At 30.0% G+C, this 22,254-nt stretch overlaps 3 protein-coding genes and 1 pseudogene across 4 annotated transcripts; 2 read left to right on the forward strand and 2 right to left on the reverse strand.

The window, feature by feature from the left end:
- Position 1: 1 nt before the first annotated feature.
- On the reverse strand, positions 2 to 3,432 carry LOC124842378 (uncharacterized). The gene is made up of 4 exons (XM_047318845.2): positions 3,316 to 3,432; positions 2,338 to 3,229; positions 217 to 759; positions 2 to 128 (listed from the first exon to the last, which is right to left on the reverse strand). Exons 2-4 carry the CDS (start codon positions 3,211 to 3,213, stop codon positions 24 to 26), a joined length of 1,524 nt encoding a protein of 507 aa, XP_047174801.1. The 5' UTR covers positions 3,214 to 3,229; positions 3,316 to 3,432; the 3' UTR covers positions 2 to 23.
- A 2,634-nt stretch (positions 3,433 to 6,066) lies between these two features.
- On the forward strand, positions 6,067 to 7,546 carry LOC124842372 (uncharacterized; annotated as a pseudogene).
- LOC148201276 (uncharacterized) lies at positions 7,279 to 8,851 on the reverse strand. 2 transcript variants are annotated; one of them, XM_088113885.1, is made up of 3 exons: positions 8,695 to 8,851; positions 7,926 to 8,027; positions 7,279 to 7,784 (listed from the first exon to the last, which is right to left on the reverse strand). In XM_088113885.1, exons 2-3 carry the CDS (start codon positions 7,999 to 8,001, stop codon positions 7,612 to 7,614), a joined length of 249 nt encoding a protein of 82 aa, XP_087970011.1. In that variant the 5' UTR covers positions 8,002 to 8,027; positions 8,695 to 8,851; the 3' UTR covers positions 7,279 to 7,611. The 2 variants fall into 2 exon arrangements, with proteins under 2 accessions (XP_087970011.1, XP_087970012.1); XM_088113886.1 differs by having other exon boundaries at positions 8,592 to 8,720.
- A 7,060-nt stretch (positions 8,852 to 15,911) lies between these two features.
- On the forward strand, positions 15,912 to 16,910 carry LOC148201277 (protein SPIRAL1-like 5). Its single transcript, XM_088114152.1, has 2 exons — positions 15,912 to 16,393; positions 16,510 to 16,910. The coding sequence occupies exons 1-2, from the start codon at positions 16,184 to 16,186 to the stop codon at positions 16,582 to 16,584; spliced, it is 285 nt and encodes a 94-aa protein (XP_087970278.1). The 5' UTR covers positions 15,912 to 16,183; the 3' UTR covers positions 16,585 to 16,910.
- The last annotated feature ends 5,344 nt before the right edge of the window (positions 16,911 to 22,254 follow it).

Consider the following 22,254-nt stretch of genomic DNA (forward strand, 5'->3'; position numbering starts at 1 on the left):
ATATTGATTCACAGTTTTCGCAATCAAAGAGGTTCGTGGATCTCGCCATCTCTGCATATACCCACATCTATCTTCAGGATTCCTGTCTTGTTGGTCTTCATCACTCTGCAACAATTTCTCCTTGGGGCCTATCACACATGTAATGAAATTAAGGGTTAAGATTTTAATATGTTTATAATGATTTAAGGAATATAGAAAATATTAGTGATAACATACTCTATCCCATAGATGCGGGTCTGGCTTCTTGTGCACCTCTACTTTTTGAAGATGAGAAGGATCAGGCATCTGCCAGTGACATTCTGGGTGAGGAACAAGATGTCTTTCATATTCGGTCACTGTGTGTTTCAATGTGGAATTCAGTTTTGCCTTTGAGAAGTAAAACACGAAAGGCTTCTGACAAGGGTTTCTGCTAACCGGGCGTGTGTTGAATGCATATGCAGTGTAATCTGCTCTTCTATACCAATTCAGGAATGTTCTGGAAGGCATTTCCATCTCCCTCTGTGTGAATATCCCACGAAATATTTGAACAGCAAAACCCCATGAAACCGAAATGGTCCATTTTCTTTTCTTGTCGTAGCAAATTGATTGCTGAACGAGGGACGCTGAGTCAAGCTTCATTGGAATGGTAAGCCGTTGAAGGGCTTCTATTCTTGTAACGTTCGGGAATATTGGCTCAACCACATCAAGGTGGTGCAGTGACACCAATGGAGTCACTGGATGAGCTGCAAGAAGCCCCAACAGGTTCCCATACACATCATACTGTTTCAACAAAAACAATGTGTTATAGTTTCGCAATGTCACTGTTAGCTAACTCATAAAAAGACAACCCTAATCACGCAAGAAACAACAAAAGTCCTCGTCGTTTAGTGTGGTGTTGCTTGCTCAACTACCATAAACCTACGATGATTAAAGTCAAAATATAAGGTTCCTAAACTGGAGCTCTATATGTATGGTGTCCCTGCAACGAAATGGTAACAAAAGAGTGTTTAGAAACCTAAGTAAATTACAAAATAACATAGAAGTTGTTCACCACCCACCGTCCTATAATGGACCGTGTTTTGTTTGCAAGAAACTTGCAGTTAGATGCAAAATATCACTTTCAAACTGATAGGTTCAGTAGCAACTGGTTTGCTGTATAATGTAATACATTAATAACTCAAGCATTTAACAGATATATAGCACCGAACATATATAAAAGACAATTCAAACATCAGTTCAATTGTTTGTAGAACACTAGTTTCATTATATTTTTTAAATATTATGTTATATTCTTCACCCTTGTGTAGTTTCCTTCTCCGTTTTACATTCCCATGGCCACGTATCTATTAACTCTGTTGTTCAAAAAAATATATTCAATGTGTTAATAAATTATCAACATTATTATTTGATTTCATTTTAGTAATTTGCTTCATGACAACTTCATTAATACAATAGTTATGAACCTGAATTTTATAAGTGATTATCCACAAGTATATGCATATATAATATACTTTGAAAATAGTTATTTTTAATTAAAGAATAATTTTTAACTAATTTATATTATAGAGAAATTTGTGAAAAAAAATATAAACATGTTATCATAATTAATATCGATTACAGATTTTAAGTATTGATCATAACAATCAAATACTAAAAATTATAATAATTAATTCAATAACCATTGAAATTTTTATTTTATTTTTTAAAAAAATCTATTTTATGTGTTAATTAGTGTGTAACTTAAAAAGTTAAAAATTGATAATAAATTTTCTTAACGAAGTGATTGGACCTACGTAAGGAAATCAGAAATGAAACATCAATTGATAATAGAAGGTGAATATATCATGTTTTTTAAGATCATATAATCTAAATTTTGTTAAAGGTATCCCTGACATGAAACTTTGTAGATGTTTTAAAGGCACAGTTATTATTCAGTTGATAAAATATTAGATGTGAAACAAAAGAGAAAGACATAATCGAGACCACCGACACCATTGAGTGAACTGTTGTACTGTTTGCAATAACAGTAAATTGGAAAGTTGTACTGTTATATCCTTCACCACCTCTCCCTCTTTCTCCTTTCTCCTTTATAGACTCATCTTTTTATTTTGAATATAGATTACTATACGTCTGCATAAAAAGTTTAATTTTGATGATATATATCAAACACAAATTCTATTTTCAGAAATATTTCTCATTTTATAAATATTCTAAAATTAATCTCAAACTTTGGTACACCTTGGGTAGACATGTTTTTGTACTTTAATTAATTAATCATGAAAACGAAAAAGTACGTATTTTATAAAGCTAGATTTTTTGCAAGAATAAATTAGTAGGGGTAGAGGTAGGAATAGAGACCTGGTGAAAACCGAGTTCCTTGGTGAGTGGAACACCGAGTTCAGCCATGCAAGCTTGCATTCGATCATCGGAGCCATACAGAGAAGGGTACCTCTGAATACAACGGTCTTGAGTTTTGCTCAGAGCTTTAGCCAAGGGGTAGCTGATGGCGAAGCCCCCTCCGCCGTAGGCCATGCCGTAGGAGAAGAATATGTTCTGCAAGTGACTCTCCGACAAGCTCCCAATGTAGTACATGTGGTTGTGGTCGTACTTGTTCAGAATCTTCAGCAGGTTGTCGGTCACGAAAACAGTGTCGTCATCGCCCATGACGAACCACCGCACGTCCTTGAGCCCCAGACGCAGCGTTTCGGTGACGATGCGGGAGATCCGAATGGCGGAGCGGTGACCCAGCTTGTTGGTGTAGACGAAATTAGAGGTGTCCGTCGAAACCTTCACCGGCGGCAACCCTTCCTCCGGGTCGATCTTCACGCGATCGTCCAGCCACACCACTCCCCTCATCTCCTTCTTCCTGTACCAAATCTTTATGTAATTCTTTCTGTGCTCCCACAGCTTCGACGACGCCGCAATTCCGAACACCACGTGACGGAGCTCCGTTTTCTGGTCTCGGCGCTTCCCCGTTCCGGTACCCAAAGAGGAGGAGGATTCCCTCTTCTCCGTGACGTTTGCGTAGGGGAGAGAGGAAGAAGCGAGGTGGTTGATGATGAAGGGCGCGTGGTTGCAGGCGCTTGACGATGTTGAGACTAGCTTCAGAGTATAAAGCATGTAGATGAGCGAAACGAAGAGCATTAGCCATACCATAAGCTTCTGTGAGCCTAAGGATCGTGCCTGCGCCGTACATCGACCCTGATCCCACGTTACTTTCTCCGATTCTTTCATTTACTCAACTTCTCTCCTGCACAAAAATATATCCTTTCAATACCGTTAGACACAAAAATGAATTGAATAGAACAAAACATTAGTCTCCAGTTACGAACACACATTACGAGGTAGCACTTATTAATTTTTAGGAAGATGAAACATGCAGAGGTGTCAATGGAGGTGATGGGTTTGTGTGTGAGCTATATATGCAATGAAAATAAGGAGAGTGAATGCATTAGATAAATACTCGTTATCGGAGTTAGACAAACGTCTAAATTTCTACTTTTATAATTAGCAATTTTCACCTCTCTTTGTTTTTACTCTTCTGGGGATTAAGTGCTTAACTACTTTCTATCCAAAGCAAATCAACTACTCTATCATCTAAAACTGGCAATGGTAAAGTCCTCCCCGTTTGTCTTTTTCTTTCGTTTATCTTCTTCTTGGCCACTAACGGATTATTGTTGTTAACTTATATCAATTTGCTATGTTCAAGAATATCTTTATATATTAGTTTTGCGCAAACATGAAAAATCTATCGTTCTCTGTGACAGTCATTTACAACATATTAACAATAGAACCGTGTGCTGCCATTTTTTGTCTGAAATTTTCATTTCAGACGAGACTTCTTTTCTATTTGACAATGTTACTTTTCTTAATAAAACCAAAGTTTCTCATCCACAATAGAAGTCAGCACCTTTTAAGGAAAAAGGAAAGCAATAATGTCAATTTCTATTGCTTGTCCAACAACTATTGCTACACATATACAACACCTTTTACTTACCACTTACCATGCTCGAGTTAGTGAAAGGGATTTTCTGCTGATTTCATTCGACTAGAAATAACCATGTACTTATTGCTAGATACCACACTTTTTTAGCTGGTCAACGGATTGATTTTTACATACTACATTACAATTTTTTTAGTGTATAAATATTAATACGTTGTGATTTTCTTTTTTTTTATATATTTTGACTACATTTTTTTTACAATATTTTAATATCATTTACGTGTCATTATGTGATTGATCCAAAATTACTTCACAATCAATAATAATAATCATAAACACCAACATAGAACAGTCACAAAATGACACGTAAATGATATTAAAATGTTGTCAAAAAAATGTTGTGAAAATATCATTATCCTTAAAACAATTCAGAAAGCCTCGTTGATTTGTGTGTTTGAAATTTTTTTGTTAACTCCTGATCTCGTAAAACTATGCCTTGTTCACCAACGAATTGTGGTTTTCGTAGTAGATAAATTTTATATAGTTAACATGATAATGCCTTACGAAGTGGTACTTTATTCTGTCTCTGTTCTGTTTCCCACTGGAAAACTTTATAATTTATACTACTCATTTGGTGAAGGAAATTTATGTTAATATGAATTTTATGAGAAATGCTACTAACCCGTGTACTCATATTCCATAGAATAGAATTCATTATGCACTTGACGGTATAACTATTAATTAACAAATATTGGATTAAGTGCACGGCATAGCCTAGAAATTGACAAAAATTCCTTTCTAATTGAGTGTACATTCAAAACTGGATATTGCTAACTGAGAAAGAGAGAACGATATATAAAGGATAGAAGGAAAGCTACCTAAAAGGGAATACAAATTACAAATGAACGTGAACAACTAGTGGATTATGAAAGCAACTAGATTTTCCTTGGAGAATTGGAGCCTGAGGAAGATGCTCTGGAAATTACAGATATGATTGAATTGAAAGCATTGGCTGCTATCTTGGACTTAATCTGCCCTCTTTTTGGAAGTGGCTTTTGGCTTCTCAACCTGTTCCTGTTGGCAAATTCAGCAGCTGAAACACGACCCATTCTGTTGTTCATTCTCTTACTGTTAAAAAAACTGATCTTTTGAGTGAAGGTAGCAAATAGTGTTTATGTGAAGAGCTGGGTAGGAGGAAATGTAAGGTAGGAAGGAGTTTATATAGAAAAGAACCCTGAAAAACTCTATCCATATTTTAATATAGTTAGGTACGAGAGAGCGTGGAAGAGTGATGCAAATTAATATCGGGAAAGAGGGTGAAGCAGCACTGTCTCGCTGGTGGGAGTTAGGAAGCATGCCAGCTATTTTGTGTTACTCTATAAGATTCCTTTCCTCTCAACGCATGACAACTTCAGCGTCGAATCCATACTTTTTTATTTTGAATGAAACAAAAACAAATCATCACAAGCGTGTACTGTATTATGTAGTTTCAAAGAAATAGGTTTATTGTTCTTTTCAGCCTTCACCAGTAGGAGCGATGAACACGTGCGGGTAAATCAGTAGGATCTTTGGTATCTTCACCAGTCGCTTGTTTCTTCCTTGGTCAGATACGTATGTTGACATTTGGACATCAATTCAAGAGCATGTTGCACTTCTTTGTCGCTGTCTCAGATTCAGCTGCAAGACCAGCTGGCTGTATTTATGTATATTCAGGTCAAGCAAATATTAATATATGATTGTATGTTAATTATTTGAGTGTGTATGGAACATTTTTCATGTTATTTATATACACATGATGAGGGTGCGGTGTCACAGGGTTATAAAACTTGTTTTTCTGATATCAAACACGACCACCGTGCACCATGATATAAAAAAAATAAAAGAAGGTTTGTCAATTTCTGTCCGATATGTGTTCAATTGGTGCTTTTTATGACGGTTGACTGGATGGTATTTGGTTGACCTAACTTGTCTATTACGTGGAAGATTCAGGCCTGCCTCCTGTTAAGGTGGACACAAGGACATAGACAGATAGAATTTGTCTTTCTTTCCTTGTGTACTTGACTTTTGTTCCTGAGATAACATATTCTTGGATTTCATGCCAAGTCAGATACAGCAAAACAAATGAAGCATCTAAGCAAACTAGGAACGATTCTTTGATTAAGGCTAGAGAAAACTCTTTGTTCTTTTCCTCAAGGAAGTCACATAGGAAGAAGATATTAGTATCAGTGAGTTGCCATTGCTCGTCAATGGTAATATTTGGGTAAGAAAATTTACAAATGAATGCTGTGATCAATTTACCCGCCAGAACTTCATGCCATTGGCTGGGAATAGACTCCAACATCACAAAGAGACTGGCCATCAGATTCTCAGACAAGATAGAGATAAAACGACACACCATCAACAACAATGTCCTGGGCAAATATTGGGGTAGAAACAGAATTTTAGCCATGGCTTCAAAAAGAGATCCCAATTCTCAGCAAAATTCTCTTTCTTCAGCAGAAACTGTTTATCAGTACTTCACAAGCATCAACGTAAAGATCTGCGACAATTGGATGAGTGCATATCCGAAGATGCTTGCTTTGAAGACCATGCCTTCACCAAACCATTCCAGGGAAAGAAGGTTTGTTTCAGAACCATATTTTCTACCAAAACTAAGCCATGGTTTGTTGCAAAGTGTAAATAGCTCTGCTACACAGTCTAAAAATAACATTGCAGGAAGTTATGCACTTCTTACAACAGCTTACTGAATGCATGGGCCGGAATGTGAAATTCAGGGTGAAACATATATACGAGGGAGATGATTTAACTGCCGCAGCGAACTGGCATATGGGTCATATTTCTTTCGTACATCTATTAATTTTCTCATTAGTTTGTAGTGTTCTCTTTATAAACAAATGATCAAGAGGTTGATTACAATCTTTGTGGTATGGCAGAATGGAAAGAGAAACAGATCCCATTCACAAGAGGTTGCACCTTCTTCAAGTTAACAAAATTGGGAAAGAACCTGATCATTTGGTACGTAGCAAAACAATTCATTCCGGTCTTTTATTTGTGTAAATCATGTGCTCACAATAAAAGTTAATCCAGGAGAACTGAGGTATTAATTGAATCACCTATCAAACCAGGAACCATAGTTTTGGTAAGCCCCAAAACGTGAATTGTTTCTTCCCTAGTTTTTTTCTTTCTGTGATACTGAAAGCAACTTTATTTTTTACCTTCCTTTATGCACAGCCATCTCATATATGATAATCTATGATACTTTTTTTTTCGGGTATGTTTAATTGGCGTCCCTCTTGAAAAATTCAGACCCTATTGAAAAACGTGACTTCGACATTTGACAACTTTCCAAAACTAGCTGAGTGTAAGTCATCGTTCCTGTATTTTACAAATCCTTTTAGCCATCCAAAAAACTTCAATTAACATACACAAGTGCATGTTCCTGCAGGGTTCTTGAGAAGTCCTCATGTGATACTATCATGGATATTGAAAGTTTACAATATATTTATAGCATGCTGGCTTCATCCTCTCCTAGATGGCTACATAAAGCTATGGAGTTTCTTTGTTCGATTACTAAGCTCTGCAATCACTCTAGTGATTTTTATTTCCAAGACTTTCTTCAATTAAGGATCACACTACTTAGCATATACTTCGTCTTAAGAACTGCTAGCACCAGAGGGTTAGATATCACATCACTTGTCTCTTTCATCAGTACTCTCTAGCAACGAGAGAACAACCAACGGTCCAATAACAGGTGGAAGTGGTGGAGGCTTGCTATAGGCGACTATTGGGTCAGCCAACTTTATCCTAATTTTGCTAGCTTCATTCTCCTCTTGTTTCTTAGGTATTGGAGTCGTCAACAATCCTGTTTCAAGCATAAAATTGTGTGTGATAAATAAATTTTCTTATCTGCTCGCGCAGTTTAAGAGGTAACAAATAAACAAAAGCTTCCAAGAAATTAAAAAATACAATCTATACAATATAAAATATAGAATTTACACAATACCCCGTGATCCTTTCATCGAGTACTTTTGCCAGAACCTGCATTTTGGAGGCAGCACGAGTGCAACAGAACCCCGCATTTTTTTCTGTAGCTACCGTCCGTTACCTGCAATGATTGAACGAAACATGCTTTAGATTTATGAATAACTAAATCGGGAGAAAAAACACATATGACCAACTTAAAACAGAGGAAAGGCCAAACAGAGTCTCGTTCATAAAAGGTGTTAGACACATCTGCAAATCGATTACTGCAACTGGTGTCATCACATCACAGATTGATATTAGCAGCAGAATCCAATCTATATGGCCACACGCATTAACTACTTCTGATAAAGCATCTACATAAGAATGAATTTTTGCAAAGGATAACTCAACTGATATAGCCAGCGGAGAAAACGAAAATTTATATTTATCAGTTACTAACATACAATTCTTATACAAGGTTTCAAAAATTTTACGATCACAAATTTATCTACAAAATTAAAGATCGCAGCCATGCACTAAGCAACGATAGGATTCTTCGCACTCTTTAATTTGAATAACTTGTTTTATTGAAAAAAAAGAAGAAGAAAAAAAAAGAAGAGGAAGAGCAATTGTGCTATGACTATACGTACAAGAACACATTATGAACGCTTCAATTCATTCAATTCAAGCCAGCGCATTCACTTACACACATTGGAGATCATGAACAACAAACTCCGAGGAATTAATTGAGCAAATAGCAAGCTTGCAAGAGTATGTGAACCAATGATAAGAGTGAAAAGAAAACTTACAGAAAGGATTAAATCTGTATTGGAAGGATGAGAAAGAAACAGAGGCGAAAGGAAGGAGAATAGATTGGAAGCTGATTAAATCCAACGGAAAATGGATTGTTCCCGAAGATTCCTATCACTCAATTTCATTTCATAGATTGGACCGGAGTGGACTGGACTGGACCACTAACAGAGTAACACCACAGGCCCATGCTAATTGCTATTCATCCCACCTTCCACTTCGGACCTTCCATTTAACTTTTTATATTTTATATTATTTGAAGGAAAGGAAGTAGTCAAGCAGCCGAATAAAGAGATATACTTTTATGTTTAAAATATAATAAAACAATGATATTGAAAAATTAAAATTGTACATCTGGATATTGTTTTCGAAATTTCAAAATTTTCTTCTATTCTGTGTCTCAATTTTTATGGGAAATTATTGCATTGGTTAGGTATAAATACAATATAAGTATAAATAATATTTGATTCTTTAAAATTAAATATAAAAATAGAGATAAATAAGTACATATCTCAATTTCGTATTTGTCCACCTGTCTATTCAAATGTTCATTCTCGATTTAAACTAATATATCTTCCATTTATTGGATAACTAAAATAGTTATATGAATTTCTCTTTGATTTTTATTTTTATAATAAGTCAAGTTTTAGTGAGAAAAATTAAACTCATAATTTCTTTCATTCTATTTTTCAACTTTACCATTAAATAAATCTTTATATATTCGAAACTCAACATAATAATATTTTATATCAGTATTTATTTAATATATATCAATTTTCCTAGTTTAATTATGAAATAATTGTTTATGGTGATACAATGACACTATATGTGTGAACATGTAGACTCAATATTAAATCAATAGTTGTATGGAATGAGATTCAGTTAGGAGGGGTATTTATTAGGTTCAAGTAAGTGAAGTATATTTTGAAATAGTTATAAACATGAGTTTAAAATAAATATGAGGCCCGATTGTATAGATGGAACTTCATATCTGACTTACGTTATGCTGATATGTTTATTTTGATGACATAATTATTAAAAAACTGTGCATTTGTTAAGAAAATGTAATAAATATTTGATGCTCATATATTTTGGACATATATATTAGTTATATGTGTTTGTTAGGAAAATTTAATAATTATATACATTAATACAAACTTTTTTCTCCTTAAATCTTGGAACACCTGCTCTATTCAATTTAGCAAAAGTAAAGTTTATTCAACAAGATGATTTTTAACATCAATATAAAATAATTATGATACCTACTTTATAAACGGGAAGATTTATAAATGGGAAGATTTAATGAGATGTTTTAAATGACATGTTATATATTTTGGATAGACATATTCAATATAGTAAATTTTTAGGAAATATAATAATAACAATAGTTTCTCTTTAATTCTTGTATAATTTATTAGTTTTTATATTGGTTTATTTCAACTAAATTACATTTAATTATTTTTTAAGCACTATATTTACTGTAAATATAATTACTTTTGGTATTAAATAGTTAAACTTATTGTACTTCTTCACTTTTCTAAATTAAACAAACAAGTATTTTAAGTCATTATACAAAAATAATAAAGTTGTTTTTATAATGTTGATAAGAACTTTCTTACAGAAGATATTGGGTTAAATATGTTTTTAGTCCCTAAACTATTGACCGTTTCTGGTTTTCGTCCCTCTTCCAAAGTAAGGTACAATTTAGTCCTCAATCTTTAAAAAACGTTCGTTTTAGTCGAAAAAACGAACGTTTTGAGGACTAAAACGAGGACTAAAAACAAAATTTTGAGGACTAAAACGAACGTTTTTCTAAAGAATGAGGACCAAATTGTACCTTACTTTGGAAGAGGGACGAAAACCAGAAACGGCCAATAGTTTAGGGACTAAAAACATATTTAACCCGAAGATATTTAAGTAATACAAAATTTATCCAAAAAACTTTTTACAAAAATTTTCTTCTTTTAAAGTTTAAACAACACAACTGAAAGAGAGTTTTTATAGTGTAAAAGTATATGTAGTTCAGATTATTGTTCTTTTTATGCGATATTATTCATATAAGCAGCTTTGAAAAAATCAGTTAGATATTGACTTTGACGTAACTATATAACCTTTTGTGAAAAGTTAAATGTTATATTATTTTTGTAGAAACAATTGTGGTATTTGCACAATTCATTTAGATGTAAAGTTTAACATGGTACATGTACTAGCATTTATGTAAAGTCAAAGTAATTTTATATCATTTAAGATTTGTTAACAAATATATCATGTTTATGAGCATTCAAAATATTATTTAATCACATTTAGCTTGCTATTTTATTAGACGTTTTTATTAATCTCAAAAACAAAATTCTTACACATTCTTGTTTTAACAATAGTTAAAAAAAATCAAAATAATCAATATTCTAAAATAAATATATATTATCGACAATTATTAAAAGTATCATTTAGGGTGAAATTTAATTCTAACAACAATTCCATTTAGTAAATTTATTGTTGTTTTTTGTATTTTTCTTTTCACGATAATTAATCAATTTCCGTGTATAACAAAAATTGTAACTATTATTGTTAACATTAAGTAATTTGAATAAATTAAACACAATATATTATGTTATGAAAAGTTTCGTTAGATAATTGTTCCTTTTATTCATATTTTGTAATAGTTATAGAAATGTTTATATATATATATATATATATATATATATATATATATATATATATATATATATATATATATTGATTTTGATATAAATTATGGGGTAGTGGGTGTTAGATACATCGGTTCTCATGACTACCCAGATCTTTTGGAATGGTATGCGTTACTATTTATTATTCCCACGTTTCATTTTTTATGAGTCTTAAGATGAAACTATGATAAAAAAGAGAGAGTAGAAAGTGGAAAATATAACATTAAGTTGGTTCGTCGTAATATTACTGGTATACATAAAAAAAGGTTTGAATTAAAAGTAATTACTTTAAAATAAATTTATTTTTTTCAAAATATTATTAAAAGTTTTATTGTTTTATTTAGAATAAATTTGATCAATTAGTTAATATATTTTAATTATTATTTTATCAATAAAATTTTTATTCTATAAATATTCTTTTATATATTTTATTTATATAAATAATATTTTTATTCATTTTGTATATTTTCATTGTAAAATTTATGAATAAATATAATTTGTTATTAAAGTTTATTTAGTAACTATTTTTTTCTTTTTGTCATTGTGATGTTCTAACATGTTTCTACTTTTAAGGACACGGATAAAAAGTTGGATACTTATATGAACTTTAAGAAAATAAATCAAATATTAAATTACATGACCTAATTCTTTTTAAGACGGGTATCCTTTTTCAAATTACAACGTTATTTATTCCATGTTCTAACTACTTGAACCAAATTATTCTTCCATTGTTTTTTGTTGTTATTTTTCTAAAAAATAATACAGTGAATAAGAAGATTAATTCAAATTTTAAAATATTAACTTATATATATGTATATTACTTTTAATTTAAAATATAGAGACAAGGTTAATAAACTTTGATATTAAGAAATTAAAATAATTTAAAAAATATATAATTTATTAATACATTTATTGTGCTATATAAACTAAAAAATATTTTTTTCTTAATGTTTTCATTAATTGAAAAGATCTCACAAATACATATAAGCAAAGAGTATTGTGGAAGTTGGTAGTATTTGAATATGATAATATGAAATGAAATCAAAAGTGTTTGGTTTTGTGTTTAGAATTTAAAATAGAAAACTATTAGATATAAAATTATTTATAATAATTTATATATATATGACACATTTAACATAATTAGAAGCTAAGACATGGTTTAACTTGGAAAGGATCATAGGTCCTACAAGATCCCTACCAACCGAACTCTATCAATGGAGCTTTGTGGCTTCCTTTAATCTTCTCATCTTTTTCCAAAGGAATACATGTCATCTATGGGTCCATTCATATTCAAGTGCAACACCACCCATTATTTCACTCTTTATGTCTCACCCTTTACACCCACCCATTATTTCCATTTTTTATTATTTCATAATTTAAAAAATTATTTTAATAATATATAAAAAGAGATTGCTTTCTAAAACCTTATGAAATTTTTTTAAAAAATGTATTTAGTTTTTCTTATGGAAAATATTCATTACTATAAGTTGGTCATTAATTACCCAAAAATAATAAAAAATATTATTTATGTTCTTCCATTTTCAAGCATTTTTAAAATAAAAATACTTTCTTGACCTTCGTCTAATCAATAGTCAGCAACTTAAATATTATTACTTAGATTCAAAAGCTCATGATTATGTCGAACTAATGATGAAAAGACAATGCCCCTAAGTAGCATAGTTTTTGTTGTACTTCCTTCCATCGACGAATAATAACTTTCCTACGATAATTTTAGAAAAACGTAGTTAGTGCATGATCCCATGGCAATGCAACTTCTCCCTAATGACATTGACAATTTATTTATTTCAGATAAATATACGTAATTATTTAATATATAAAAATTATAAAGCCATTGTAATTAAAATATTTTTTTAAATGGATTTTTAACAATGGTAAAATGTTTTTTTTTATTTTAAACAATCTCTTATAAAATTAGTAAAATTAATGAATTTTAAAACTGAACTAATTGAAATACTGAATAACTTGTTTAGTCGAACGAGGCATAATTTTTAACATTAAATATTTTCCATACAAAAATATAAATATTATTATCTAACTTTTAAAACATAACAAGAATATAAGGAAGGAATTTTTTATAAGTGTTACTATTGTCTATTTTCTTTAAATTTTCTTTAAATTTCATAGCTAAGATAAAGTATTGAAATGACATTAATTTTTATTAATAATTAATAACAATGGGATTTACAAAGATAAACCATCAACTTATTTTATAAATAAACTCCATGTCTAGGAGTTTATAAAATGTTTAATATTTTATTTTACATATTAATGATTCGTAATTATATAATACGATTAAATAACATTTTATTAAATATATTTTATATAGTAAAGAAAACTTGGGTCTATCTCACAAGAAAGTGAATTGATATTTTAAAAAACTTTCTTTTTAATTAATCAGATATAGAAAACACAAAAATTTATACACTGATTCAAATATATATTTCACTTTCAATTACCTAGACACTATATATATATATATATATAATCTTATTACAACTACACTTTATATGGAATACAATGTAGTTACACAGCAAACCTATAAAAAAATAACTTAAGAGTAAAAAAACCTACTCATATGTGTTAAAAAATAACTTATATAAATGTAAAATATAATTTATTTTGTTTTTATATAATAGATTATTATATTCAAAATATATTTTAAACTGATTTAAAAAGAGTTAAAAGTTAAAACAAATAATAATTCAATGAATGTAACATCATATATTAAAAAAAAACTTATGCTAATGCATGATTCATCCACTTGTGCACAATGGAATGAATTCAACTTACATAAACTCAAAACTAATGAATTTTTCATAAACATTAACACATGAAACAGAAAAAATGGTATACTGATAATATCGACAAAAAGGTAAAATTTAATAATGATCAATAAAACATACCAAGTACGAGACCACTTTAAGATAGTATTGAGCACATGATAACCTTTTCTTTAGTGTGTGGTATATTAATTTATATTTTGTATCCTCTCTCTAGACATGAAATTATTATATTCCAGAAAAGATTGTAAATCCTTCTCTATCTCGTTAAAATTCCATGTTTAAAATGATGGTTTTTTGGACATTAAGCTTTGTTTACAGCACACATCCATGGGGAATAACACTAGTTTTCTTTAGTGAAAATAATGTAGAAAGAGAAGGATTAAGGGTAATTAATTAATGAACATGTTGTTGTAGATTATTAATGAATGGTTATGTGATATTTGACACTTAACCTACTTTCTGGTCCACCTGAATCACAAAGCTTCAACTTTAATATTCTTCTTATCTCTTAACGATCCATGACTTTATTAACTTTTGATTAAAAGTAAATAATTACGCAGATTGTATGTTTACTGACTTATTAACTATATATATGCATAACATCAGCAAAGAAATTTAACTCGACCTACGCCTAAGAGAGTTGAACATGCCACATTAATTTGAAAAGTATGAATTTGAATATATAATATATGAAGAATACTTTTAGGTATAACTTCTTAAGTAGCATTCATTGGAAATTTTTTTATTAATATTATACTTCAAAAGTGTTTAAGCTAATTTTAAGCTTTTTTTATTAACGTTTTTATTATGTTAGTCGTGATTGATACACAATTTTTGTATTATCTTAAAATAGCTATTCTTTTCTCCAACATTCATTTATAAATAATTAAATATGTAAAAGAAATTAGAAGTACCGTGTTGACATGATATTAAAAATATTTGTCGATCTCACTTGAGACAGTTATTACTGGAGTTTCTATATCAACACACAAACATTTAATTAATTGTACACAATAGTGTCAAGAACTATTGATCGGAATAAAAAACTGGTCATTCTTAAAAAAAAGTCAAATAAAATATAAGTAGCACTTATATTATGGGATAATGATAATCAATCACAATTAGACATCACTTAATTGAGTGCCCCAACTAAAAAAATAGTTCACCCAGTTTTTGATACTTGGGTTTATGAGGATATGCACTTTTCATTGTATTAGCTAGAGTGTTAGACGGATTGGTTTTATTGAAATCTCCTTCATATAATTTATGGAGTCAAAGAGATTGAGGTAGTACGTATAAGATCATTGATTTAACACTATTATGAAAAAAAGAAGAATTATAACTGAGCAATTTTCAGAAAAAAAATTGGTGTATTAATTAATGTAATAACAAGGGAATTAAATTATAATTTTGTCAAGTTTGATATGGATGAGATATATAAGGTTGAACTACATTAATGTTGAGATGTATACCTGAATAAAAAAACCTCATGGATTGTTCCAACACTAGTTACATACTTTCGGCTAAACTCTATAAAGGGTTTCTTTTCTCACTCTTTCCGCGATAAGAAAAAGCATCTTTAGTTTCTTGTATATAAATGATTAAAGCAGACATAAAAATCCTACCTTTGATATATATATATATATATATGTATATATATATATATATAGTATTCCCATGGAGAAAACGATTCAGTGTGTATTTGGGTTTGGAAAGGACCCCTTCCACTTACTCCTTTGTAGTAATGTAAACTACATATTTAAGTGTATGATGAAGGCAATAATGGGCAATTAGGTACAGTGCATTATCACATCATCTGCACCATTTTACTGTATTTTGATACTTTGCTTCAGCACACAACAAACCGCACCACCGGGTATATATAAAGATAGATAGATAGATACACATATCTAGGGTTAATGTTGTTGTGACTGAAATTAACGTTATCTTGATCTGCAATTAAGAGGGCATAGATCTTGAAGGGAATTGCGTGCGCCATGAGTAGAGGTGAAAGTTCTGGTGGTGGTCAGAGCTCTTTGGGGTATCTATTTGGGTCAGAAGAACAGCGAAATGAACCTCAACCCACAAGAACAGTTTCATTACCACCCTATGGCGTTGAAATCGACAACACTGTTAATCCTCCCAACACCCAACTTGTTGTCACCAACAACCGATCTCAAGGCCACCACTTGGGAAACATTGTAACTGTAAGATAATCTCCCATTTTATTAACCTTCATAGTCATCTTAATTATAGTTTTTTCGTTAATTAATATAGTTTTTTTCTCTCTCTATATATATATATATATATATATATATTACAGGATCGTCCATCGACAAAAGTCAAATCGGTTCCCGGAGGTCGTTCATCGCTTGGATACTTGTTTGGAGATAAGTGATATTTCATTCTCCGACATTGATTGATAGTACTGGTGCTATCTGACAAGGAGAATCGGTACTTTTTATTGTAGCTTATCTATGTGAGGTTTGAGTGAATCAATCACCTATAATTTGATTTTATTAGAATGTAAAAAGAATAAAAAAATCAAATCAAGGGATTAAGTTTCCCTTTTGTTGCAGGTTAATAGAAGTGAATAATGTGGGTCATGCGAGTGAAAAATAAACCAGTGTGTGCTTTGTCTGCTAGTTTAATCAGTTTAAATGGAATGTTAAATCTATTATTGTTGTGTAGTTGTACTTCAAATGGATAAGAAACTTTGTATTCTGTTCTGTGGCTGATCTTTAGCTAGCATCCTTAATCATGTATTTATTTTCAGTTGACCCGGAACTTTTTTAATTAAGAAAGTTAGAGATAGAGAATCATTCGTCTCATAGCTTTCCGATTGAATACAGACTGGATTTGCTTCGATTTTGCTTACTTTTATGTCTTACTTATGATGATCAGGGATTTGTTCTTATATGTTGGTCGACTAAGATATTCTTCAGCGACAAACAACTTTATTAAGTGTTTTAATTAATAAAGGTTTATTCTTGTTCTTAGTATTATTACTATACTTCAAATTAAATAGAGAAGTTGCAAAAGCATACGAGCTTAGAAGTGTACTTTAAGTGGGGTGTTTCTTCTTTCTTTAGATTTTGTCCTCTATCATTTATTTCAGAAAATGTTATACTGGAAACACTCTCACACAATTTCTCTCCAATTCGAGATTATGTGTTCTATTTACTTCGTATAAAGTATGTGTTTTCCGTGTTTGCTAACCCTTCCTAGTGGGATTGTTGTGATTGATTGAGCTCTTAATTTGATTTAATGGAAAACTAACATTAATTTTTCAGGCTAGTCGTTTTTTAATTGTGTTCAAGATTAACTCCATTTTTTGGATAGTGTATAATACTAATAATAATAATAATAATAATAATAATAATAATAATAAATATTATAAGTGATATGATAACTAAAGAACATATATGGAAATTGGATGAGAGAGAATATAACATGTTTATAATTTTTCTGCATTTTGGTAGTAGAAGAACATGGAGGTGGTGTTTTTCAGAAGTAAACGTGCATTTCAGTTAGGTTTTGACATGCTCAAAAAAATTCTAATGAAAAAATTATAAACCCTTCTCTTTTAGTATTTAATTCACCCAAGATTCCTAACGCACTATCATCAAAATGTAATGCTGTTTTGTCCAGAGCCAAATTCGTAATATATATGTTATGGTAATATGGTAGATAACAGTTTTGTTGGGGAGTTTATGCTCCAAGTTGTTCCTACAAAGGTCAACCATATTCTTGATCTTAGAAATGCATGTGTACTGTACATATAATTTAACACACAACTGATATAATTAAATTTACAGTATTTATATCAGTGATTCATTTCTTGAATATATATATATATATATATATATATATATATATATATATATATATATATATAGCTGTGAAAATATCATTGATAATGTAAAAAATCTCAAACAATGCATCTAGTTATTGTAAAAAACATTTGATCCTTTGTGTCCATCACAGTTTAAACCTTCTTTTCTGTGTTTTTTTTTCTTATAAAATGATAGTGACTCTATTCATGAGTATTATATAAGCATTTGACTAATACATGGCGATCTAAAATAAACCTTGTAAACATGTTGGTGATAGAAGAAAAATAACAAAAGAAGTTTGAATATTTTAGAAATAAAAGCATACTTTATATATATATATATATATATATATATATATATATATATATATATATATTATCTAGACATCTTTATCACGAAAATCTATAAAATATACTCTCCACTGCACTCTTTTAAAAAACACTTTATTAAAGTCTGGAGTTTATATTAAATCACAAAATTTCTGTGATATCTTAGTTTATATTTAAGGAATATTGCTCGTAATTATACTGGTTTAATGATTATTACCATCAATTATCATTCAATCAAAAGTCAATACTGTTGTTATGATGTTTAAGATAAATATTTTCAAAGTTATTGACTTTGGCAGAATAAAACTGATTTATGCTATGTATTTTTGCATTAGATTAACAAAGGGTGGTTATGCAGTTCATTTCATGAAGTAGAGAGGAAGGGTGATCATATATTGATATTACACTATCAACATAATTTGCTTTCATGAATTTGTGTTGAACATGAAAATAAAAACAGGAAAATAAATGTAGGGGGTGCTTAAGTGGGCTAATAGCTGGCTTGGTGTGTGATTGTTTAACAGCAAATCAATTGAGTGATAATTATAACTTTATGTTGTGTGGCTTAACTTGCTCCAACTTCAAATAAAACTAAGTACTAAATGAGCATGAATGGACCAAGAGGTTCGAGGAAAAAGATGAAAGAAGGAAAGATTGCACGTGAACCAGTCTGCATATCATGTACATTGTGATAAATAGTAGACAAGCAGTGAAGTGGGCAATGTCTGTTCAGGAATATGTTGGGTTGGGACACTTGGGGCTCATATCACCACTGTCTCTTCAGCAACTTGTCGGAAACCATTATAATGGACAATTACTGAAGAACATTAATAATTGAATCCTTGAAAATCTTTCCTTTAATCTTGAGTTTTATACTTTTGTTACTGTCAGTTTTTCCTGTGCATCTAACCTTTCTGATCTTCAATGGTATCAGTATATATAGGCTGAAACCTGAGGAATGGGATCTCTCAATGTTTTACAAATTTACAAAAGATACAGTTTTTACTTTTCAGTTTCACCCCATTAGAGTTGCGGTTTTGTTTATACATAATCTTTCTCTTTATAGATTCATAAACATTTTATGGGTATGATCATTTTTCTCATTCTCTTTCTCTTTTCTTTTCCTCGTTGATGTTATATGGCATGATACCTGGATAGGAAAACGTTCTGCATAAACCTGGTTTACCTTGCATATTCATTCAGAGAATCTTGATCTTTCTTCAAGTTGATAAGAATCTTTATCTGGTTCTTCAGTCATTATATGCTGTTGTGTCTAGTAATGTGTATGACTTAAAGAAGTTATTTTTGTCAGAATTTGTTGCAATTCGCAGTGCTTATGTGTTCGTTTCTTGGATTTGATTGCTTCGTGGCATTTAAAGTTGGAGTCTTTAACGGGTTGGATGATTTAGAGATGATCATCGGTCTTAAAAAAAACTGTTTTTATTCACTAAATTAATACAAAATTGTAATTTAAGAGAGTTTCAAACTTTTAAAAAAAAAATAGATATAATTTTTTAATTTAATTACATTACATTTTTTAATATGTTTTATGATAATATTTAAATATTTATATTATTTAATACGTTTTTCATTTAAATTAGTTGAAAAAACACGCTTTATACTAAAACTGTCAAAATGGGTAACCCGATCTGACCCACCACGGGTTGGCCACTTAGTGAGTCAACCCAACCCAGCTCATTTATTAGCGAGCCGAAAAAATTCGAACCCGACCCGACCCTGCACAGGTTGGTGGGTTAAACGGATTGGCTCATTGGCTCACTTAATTAACTTTTTTTTTCACCCTATTCTTAACATGTTACTTTGATCGATCAAATTGATATAAAAGAAAATGAAACAAAAGAAATATATTATTATATATATTATAAGCTATCAAGCCTAAAATTTTGCCAATTTAGTTTAATGACACAGACACAACTGATAAAAAAGCTACATATAGCTATTAACAAAAATATATAGCACAGTATAAAACTATCATGCTTGTAGATGGATAAATTCATAGTATTATGAGTGCGAAAGACTCTATTATTGTTAAGTAAAGGTTCTGCATTTTGAATAATTAATTTAATTAATTTGATTTGAATAAAAAAATAGGATTTGAATAATTAATTTAATCAATTTAATTTAATTAAAAAAATAGGTGGATTGGTGAGCCAACCCAACTCACCACGGGTTCAACTCGTGTGAGCCGGGTTCTTAGTGAGCTGGGTCAAAATTGGCTCGCATAAAAAAATTGTATTTTTTTCCAACCCAACCCGGCTCAGACCCGTGGTGAGCCGGGTTGGTTCACGAGTTTCAACCCATTTTGACGGCACTACTTTATACTAAAAAAATTAATATAATTGAATTAAAAGAATTATATTTTTTTTAAAATTTAGAAAATAAAATATATTAAAATTTTATATATAAATAAATTTTAATTTTATATCAAAATTAAGAAATTAAAAATATATTTAATCCTAAAAGAATTTACAAGTAATTTTAATTTTTTTTACCGTGAAATTTTAGACTAACTGAATATTGTATTAATCGAACATATTTTTTTACCAATAGGTCGAGTCTACCGTTCTAGTTTCATATAATATTTAAGCAATTAATATACTCGAAGTCAAAGGATATTATTCTTTTGTACATTATTACCACAAAAAAATAATAATAAAATGCTATGAGTTCTCGTTCAAATGATAACCAGCTCTTTTATACATCATTTAGTTCAAATAGTGTGCTTTTTAGCCACTGCATTGTAGTTATACTAATTTATATCACTTTTTGTCATTACAGTTAATTTAATTAAATAATAGATAGAATTAGGACAGAGAAAAGACAATGGGTACATATGTGTATTCTTTTTTATAATCTATATCTTTTCAACGCCAAAAAAAACATTTTTATTTTAAAATATAAAATTAATAATTTCAGAGGATACAATTAAAAAAGAATATTATTTTTTATTAAGTGTTAAATATTTGTTGGAAGATTAAGAAATGTTTATAATTTTCCTTCTTTTTTAAATGGCTTTTCATATTCTATCCTGATCCTGATCAATATCAAACTCACTTGCAACAGTTAAAAGTAGAACTACAAAAATTATACATCTGTTACTTTATATTGAAAGACTAAAATACAACTAAATGATAGTTCTTTCAAAAATATTATAATTTTACTTACATTGTTAAATTAAATAATATACATTTGATGAAGTAAAGTAATTCAATGAAGTATTAAGAATCAGATTATTGTTGATTTTTTTTTGTAAATCCTTTAAAGAAATAAAAATAATTAAAATAAACTTCCCTAAAAATTAAAATAAATGTACAAATAAGTTAATTTGTAAAAAAATATTTTACATTAAGATTATAAAAAATAATAATTTATCTACAAACTAATTTTAATTTTGATATTAAAAAAAATCTTTTTTTTTTCTCGAAAACACTGACAGAAAATTTTCCAAAGCAAACCCTAAATAATAGTATTGGTCTATTTACTAGCTTTACATCAAAAGGCCAACAGTAACTTTGATTTTAACAGCCGAATTAATTTAAATATTCTTCTATTTTGAATCCCATAAAGAAATATTAGATTTGGAGTTTGTATTCAACATAATGATGCAATTATAATCCATTTGCTAGGGCTTAAGGATTAACATATAATAGCATAGTAAAGCACACCATTTAATTAGATATGTTAAAAAGTAATAATGTTTTTATAAAAATTAAGACAAAAATTGCTATATTTCTATATTGTTTTTATTATTTACGTACGGAGAACAAATTTTGTTGCAAAAAAAGTCCAAGATGTTGAATAAAAATTTGTTGCAAAAAGTCCAATATAAGAATAAAAAGCGTCTATCAAAAGTTGCAGTTTAAGTATAAAAGAATGGAGGAA

This window comes from Vigna umbellata, chromosome 4 (assembly GCF_029865625.1).
Source record: "Vigna umbellata cultivar VRB3 chromosome 4, Vumbellata_1.0, whole genome shotgun sequence".
Classification (NCBI taxonomy): domain Eukaryota; kingdom Viridiplantae; phylum Streptophyta; class Magnoliopsida; order Fabales; family Fabaceae; genus Vigna; species Vigna umbellata.